At 45.2% G+C, this 7125-nt stretch overlaps 1 protein-coding gene across 1 annotated transcript in view; it reads right to left on the bottom strand.

The window, feature by feature from the left end:
* Window positions 1-594: 594 nt before the first annotated feature.
* LOC108797963 (cytochrome b-c1 complex subunit 1, mitochondrial) overlaps window positions 595-7125 on the bottom strand; it is a 16648-nt gene continuing 10117 nt past the window's right edge. The window contains exons 8-13 of the mRNA XM_018569651.1: window positions 6747-6890; window positions 4999-5159; window positions 2992-3077; window positions 2820-2908; window positions 1602-1677; window positions 595-695 (exon numbers count right to left, since the gene is read on the bottom strand). Coding sequence (XP_018425153.1) covers window positions 631-695; window positions 1602-1677; window positions 2820-2908; window positions 2992-3077; window positions 4999-5159; window positions 6747-6890 — 621 coding nt within the window. The 3' untranslated portion in view covers window positions 595-630. The remainder of the gene's footprint in view (window positions 696-1601; window positions 1678-2819; window positions 2909-2991; window positions 3078-4998; window positions 5160-6746; window positions 6891-7125) is intronic.

Raw genomic sequence — 7125 nt, 5'->3', positions numbered from 1 at the left:
CCTGGATATTCCTAGCCCTAAACCTCTCTCTGTCTGAAGTTCTACAATAAAGTTCCTTCAGCATTGTATCTACAGTCCGGATCTCAACTTTATCGGTCGCCACAGAAGGTTGATAAGTGCTATTGGGGCTGCCAGGTTGCTAAAATTTCTAGGCAGGCTAAGGAAGACAGATTTATCCAGAGGCTCCGGGGGTGAGCGCTACGTAATAATGATGATGATAATAATCCCAATAATCCGCCTATTGCAAAGGTAACAAAGCAACTAATACAGAGAAGATTGGGGTACAGTAGAAAATGGTTTTAAAAAAAAAAAAAATTTGATTTCCTATTTTTGGCTTACGATGTTCTATTGGACCTCCCAGACAGTCCATATTTTATATCTCAGAACAAATTATTTTACCAAAAAAAAAAAAAGACAGTCATTTAAATAATATTTTATTCAGCGATGTCACCAGCTGCTCACACGTTGAACACACATACGGACGTTCCTAGCTGTATTTTACATCTGCTGGAATGTGAGCTCGGACATTCAGCCACCAGCATTTTTCATAGTTTTCCTGATTTATCCTGCAAGACGAGATTCTCCGACGCTCTTCCAAAAGCGAAAAAGTATCCTCCAACCGGATGGAGATTAGAAACGCAGCCAGTACATAGCACTGCGGATACGATTGTAGTCAGGGAGCTGCTCGATGGGACCTAAAATGGGGAGATTAGAAATCAGAATCTATTGGAAATAATCTAAAATATTCATTCTGGGTTCATTATTATTTGTAGTATTATTTGAGTATTTGTAGCAATTTGCGACGCTTTGGATGGAGCGGATGCACGTGGAACCAAGAAATCTAGACGATACATTTTTATCCAATCCTTTACCCCAGGGGCGTCCTGAGGCTGGGTGACAACAGGAGCGGTTACCGGGGTGTCACCCCGCCGACTCTCCAATGCACATGACGTCATCGCGCACGCGCGGCACTCTTCTGATACCTGCTGGTGGCCATCTTGGTGATTGACGCCGGCAGAGAGGAGGGGGCAGTCACCCGGCGGGATAAGGTATGCCGCCAGGTCCCCTCCTCTCTGTCCTGATAGTGTCAGAGGGGGAGATGCCAAAATGACTGTCACCCGGGTCACCTTGTGACGCCACTGCTTTACTCTTCATCACAACAGCAACTTGCTCCTTATGGCTCAATATGCTGTTGTTTCCCTGAATTTCTGGCTGGGGGTCCTGCCCTGCACATGTTCTATAATTGGTCACATGACCACACCCACGTTAGGAATAGGTCCCTTATCCCCAGCAATAACAGCTAATGAAAGCACATGCACAACCCTTCGCAGGCTGAAGCACATGTACTTTAGATGTCACATGACTGTTACCTGGCAGTTCACATCAGGACTGGCCACAGACATGAAGGGTGTCAAAATGACAGGCACTGTGCAAAGAACAGCAATCACTGGCAGTGCTGTAGGATGTTGCTATATAAATCGCAGTTCACACGGAAGGTTTCATGACACTTATATATCTCTTTAGGAAGAAAAGTCCCAACACAAAAGGCAGTCCCAGCCAGGGGAACTTCCAAATGAATGCTGTAAATTAAAACTACTTACCAACTGCAGACACAGCAGGACATTTGTCATAGATATACTTTGAACAGACGTCCCTCAATGTTTTAGCGCTGATGGCCTGCCGAGAGAAAAGAAATGGACTTCAGCATGATACACAATTATCAAATACCCCCCGAGAGAGTACGAAGCTGCCATGACATCACTGCTAGCTAGAAGACTTCAAGGTATGTATAAGGATGTAAAGAGAATAACAGTGGGCATGTCGGGAGTTCTGTTTAAATTTTTCCTCCTACCCACCGATGAGGCCGTTCACTGATGCAGTCCTCCACTTATTACATTTCCACAGGAGAGAGAGAACAGCTCCTTCAATATAGTACTCGGCAGAAAAAAAGTTTTGGCAGATTTTATACAATTCAGCTGTGCATGGAAACCAACCAATCAGCTTCTCTTAAGTTTGTCCAGTTAAGATCTGAAAATAAAGGTGGATGCTGATTGGTGGCCATGGGATACTGCTCCGGATACTGTTTGCTCCAGCCTTCATAAATTCCCCTCATGGTGCTAGGGATGCACCGATATCATACTCGTACAAATGACCCGATAGTAAGCACTGATACCGGCACTGATTTTTTTAAACAGAAGCCGAAATTGTAAAAACAAGCGCAGAGGTTAACAGGAAGGCTGCCGAGGTCCCCCCTGCAGCCTGTGAATTGTGGTACCTGTTTACAACACCAGCCGAAAATCTCCTCGACAGGGGCAACTGGTGAGATCGCACAGCCCACCTGAGAGTCCGCACAGCCCACCACAGAACCTACACAACCCTCCGGAGACCTCACACAAACCTCTTGAGATCCTCTGCTGGAGACATCAGGCCGACACCCCGGAGCAGCACAGAGTATGTAGCGTCATATTGCTGTATAAAGTATGACTGGGTAGTCTTCTATAGCTGATGGTATGTATTCTATATTGCTGTATAATGTATCGCTGAGATTTGTAGTCCCTCTACAGCTTGGAGTCAGTGGCAGAACTTCAAGGGCTACAGCGTTGGCAGCTGTGCCTCGGCCCTGGCACTTCACCACTGTGCTAAAAATTAGTCTGTATTGTTACATGACAAGACAAAAGAAAAAATAAAGTGCCTCGCTAATTGGCATCAGCGGGTACTTGAGGAAAAGTATCGGTACTTTCACTCTGTTCTGGAAAAAACGTATAAATGGTGCTTTACACACAGCTATCAGAAAACTACAAAGATGCATGACAACTTACATCAATCCTGGCATTCCATTCCTCCAGAGAAACGCGCTGGCCATAAGCCAAGACTTGGCGCCCGATATCCTCACACACAGGGGTTGTGCCTGAGAAACAAACATCAGAATGCTTACAAATAATTCTCTCTTCGTGTGCAGATTTTTTCTCCTACCAATCACATGGTACGTACCATCCAGCTGGGCCACAAGGGCGTGTTTCAGAGCCTTCTTAGCCTGGACCAGTTCGCTGTCTGTTGCGCTAGTACAAAGTCGCATCCTGTAAATGTAAAGTGTGAATAATCTTTAGCACGACAGGCAGAGGATACAAACCGCGTGTGCGCGCTGTGATAATTCAGGACGGACGGCTGTGACCATTAGGAATGAATGTCGAAACGTTAACAGCAGGAATTCGGTTCTTTTCAATGTCTCAGCTTACACGGATTACAAAGTATTCATTGCTCTGAGCACCAAGAGATTTGATGAAGCCACATTGTTCCCTCCATGTACAGACTATAAAAGGTTGCAACTAACTTTTTTTTTTCCATAATCGATTAGTTGACTAATAATTTATTGCAGGAGGAGCGTTTGGGGTGCCATTGAAAGGGGGAGCTCGCCTCACTGCTGGGAATTGGCTGCAGGGGTCTGTATCACAGGGGGGATTGGTGCCGAAACAGACCCAACGAAACACCGGCTCCCAGCGCAGAGGAGTGAACTAGGGGACCCAGATCAATAAATCGATGAGAATAGTCAACAATTCTCATTATCAATTAAATCGATTAGTTGGTTGCAGCCCTAGACTCTATGCTAAAAAAAGAGGCAGCTCAGCTATAATGTGGAGCAATGGAAGAGTCCCCACCCTGGAATTGGTATGTGGCACACCTTTCCTCTGGTTTTTCCCAACCAGGCAGTGGCCAGAGACACATAGTGTCCACATGCACTCACTGCTCCACACAAAGGGTTTTTTTATTTTCTGTGACAGGTTCTCTTTAAAAAGGGATAACTAAGTGACCTGTCCCCAAACACCACTTAAGAGGACTAGGGCCAAACCTTTTTTTGGCTGTAGTGCACTTTAGGGTCACAGGAGGACATTTACTATGCCTCCTGTGACCCCAAAACTCATATAGCAGACTGTTGCCCGCTATATGCTGACCATGCAGACCCGCGCTGCAGCCGGGATGAATGCCAACAATATTGTCGGGATCCACACAGCTGCCTGATTGACAGCTATGCCCACCCCCTTTCCCATCCGTTCCTCCAGTCAGCGCTGGAGGAACAGAGGGGAGGGGGGAATCCCTGCAGGGAGCGGTGACTAACAGTCCCCACATTCTGCAGGAGGAAGATCGTGAACTCAGCGAACAGCGATATGTAAAAATCGCTCAGTTGTTGATCAATAGGGGTGATGTGTGACACCTTCAATGTCACATGTCCACTATTGGGATGAGTGTATTTCCCCCATAATTCTCCTTTAAAGCACCAAACTGCCAGCAGGCAGACTTAGGCCCCCGTTCACACTTAGCGATTCGCAAATCGCGCGTTTGTCGCGCGATTTGCATTTTGCACGATATCGCGCAAATGCTTGCATTGAAAAACATTGAATCGCGGCAAAATCCGCTCCATAAAGGGTCCTGCTGTAGCGACACACGACCCGCGACAGCAGGACCCTTTGCCCCATTGCCAAGCATTGGAGAGCAATATCGCGCGGTAAATAGTCGCGCTAAATCGCTCACTGTGAACGCGGCCTCATTTGCAGGAGACATGATCCCTAATAGCAAAAAAGAGAAGGCTTGACCCCCCCATCATATTTATACTTCTGTGTCCCTGTCATAGATATGTCCTCACTTCCTGTCTGGTCAAACAGAGATCAGATGACAGGAAGGAAATTAAAGTCTCTAACGGAGCCTCTGACGGCAGTAAAAATTCCTAAAAGGAGCTTCTAGGTTTTCCCCAATGCATCCAAAACCAGGAACAATACATTTGGCTTGACATACACCAACATTCTCATGAAAAACTGCCAGTCAGCTCCAGAGTTCTGAACGCTGGAGTCTAGGTGGTAGCTTTAGGCTGAACACATGAGGCACATCCTGATTTCATCTGCTTGGAGGGTTTGTGTAGGAAGCACGCTGTGTGACCGAGGAAGGATTTGGCATTTGGAACCTGCAGTGCAGTATTAACAGGAGGGAGGCAATCTACCCACTCACCACTCTGCCTGAGCTATGTGCAGCGTGTCCTCGATGTTGTGTTTATCGGTCACAAAGTACATCCCCAGCAGCCCGGTGTCTGAGTAGCGGATGTTGAATGGCTGGAAGCTCTGGCAGAGGTCCAATTGTGCTGCGGCCCGACCGATGTTGCTGGAGAGGTTCTGAAAATGTGGAGAGGACTTTAGTGCCTAGATCATGAGCAAGTTAAAGTATTTGAGAAAACACTCCTAAAATGCACACCAATACTGCCCCATGGCTTTCTGTTTTAACCATTTCCACATTCATTATATTTATTTTTGATATATGTGGTCAGTGACTGAGCCTGTATTCTCAGCAGGCGGGATGGAGTTTTGACAGTGTGGCTCATGCTCAGAGCTGCTCTCAATCACTAGGGCACGGTTGGGTGGGAGCTGTGGTGGCAATGCCAAGTAAAGGAGTACCTCCATGCAGCAAGCCCAGGGATGCTAATTGACCACACCAGCATGAACAGAGGTTCCAAGTTCTTCCCCACTTAATCCAAAACTTAAATTTAAAAAAAGGATTGTCTGGAGTTGAACTAACATTGAAGTCTTCTGACCAGGTAGAGGGAATACAGGCCACACATAGAAGCCATTTAATAGAATAACTGTCAACACATAAGGTTCAATTCACAAAAAATTACCACATGGGTATCTTTATTTCAGCCACATGACTAATTTTCACACCTCATTGGACTCGACTGACTTTTTTTAAATAACTACCCTTATCCCAGTGTGTTACCCCTTGTGAATGGAGCATAGAGCAACCCAATGTGGGGCTCATTTACACCAGCTGCAGGGTAAAACAGCATTTTATTGTGCAGCCATTGTCCACTGGGTAGCAGCAGTGAGCCATAGTGTCTTGTGAACTTTTTTTTCTTAACTTTATTTGGCGTGTATAACGTGTACACTTTTCAACTTTAATTCTTCAGGGCAGATTTGACTCTCCCTAGGCAATAATATCCCACTAAAAGAAACATATTCAGAAATACTGTATTCTAGTAACAGTATGGGGTTTACACCTGTAATGATAATATTCAGTATATGATAGCTAGTCGAGGTTGGTCTCAAATTCAGTTTCAAATTACATCTCCACAGGGTGACAATGCTGATCTGCGATTTCATTGCAGAATGAACAGAATCGTCAACCTGTTAAAGGGGGAGGGGAATCCAGATCTGCTGGTATTTTATTACAGGTATTTATATATTTATTACAGGTATTTTTATAGCGCCGACAATGTACGCAGCGCTTTACATAGATGTACATCAGTCCCTGCCCTCAAGGAGCTTGCAATCTCGCATACATACATAGAAGGGCCAATTTAGACAGGAGCCAGTTAACCCTCCAGAATATCTTTGGAGTGTGGGAAGAAACCGGAGGATACCCACACAAGCACGAGCAGAACATGCAAACTCCTTGCAGAGAGTGATTGGGCTGGGATTTAAACCAGGGACCCCCAGTGCTGCAAGGCAGAAGCGCTAACCACTACGCCTAAAAAAAAACATGTTACACACTAGATATAATGTATTAATGTTAATGACAAACTGCCTAAGGTTCTATTTTAAAGCAGTGCTTTCCATTTATCCAAAAGGACCTTCATATACATTGCTCAGAACAGAACTACGTTTTTGTATTTGATAATCCATTTCCCCAATCAATCCAGAGACAGATTACCTTTAACAACATATGGAAATCAAACATTCCGATGGTCACATTATGGTTAGCCTTACCTTGCCTCCACCATAAGTCACATCGTAGCTGCTAATAATGGTGTTGGCCAAAGCCAGAACCACATTATCACTGCTGTTCCACCCAGGCCCTTCCACAGCGATAGCAACGTGAGCCATGGGTAAGTCATCATTGCGGGAGAAGAGCTGGAAAAAGTGGAAAGCATTAAAGACTTGAGCACACAGTTACAGCTTTCATTACATACATGCAGCATGTGGCTCTATTCAGCAGCTGGAAAGTCGACACTTGGGGACCATGCAGACTATGTGGTGTACTGATGAAATGTGTTATCGTACGGCCCATTAATTTGGAAGGATATAGCAGCAGTTTAATAAAAAAAAAAAAAAAAAAAAAATAAAAAAAAAAATCACCTGCCCCTTT

The sequence above is a fragment of the Nanorana parkeri genome, unplaced genomic scaffold (assembly GCF_000935625.1).
Source record: "Nanorana parkeri isolate BGI_ZX_2015 unplaced genomic scaffold, ASM93562v1 scaffold1372, whole genome shotgun sequence".
Classification (NCBI taxonomy): Eukaryota; Metazoa; Chordata; class Amphibia; order Anura; family Dicroglossidae; genus Nanorana; species Nanorana parkeri.
This window is presented reverse-complemented; position numbering and strand designations above follow the sequence as displayed.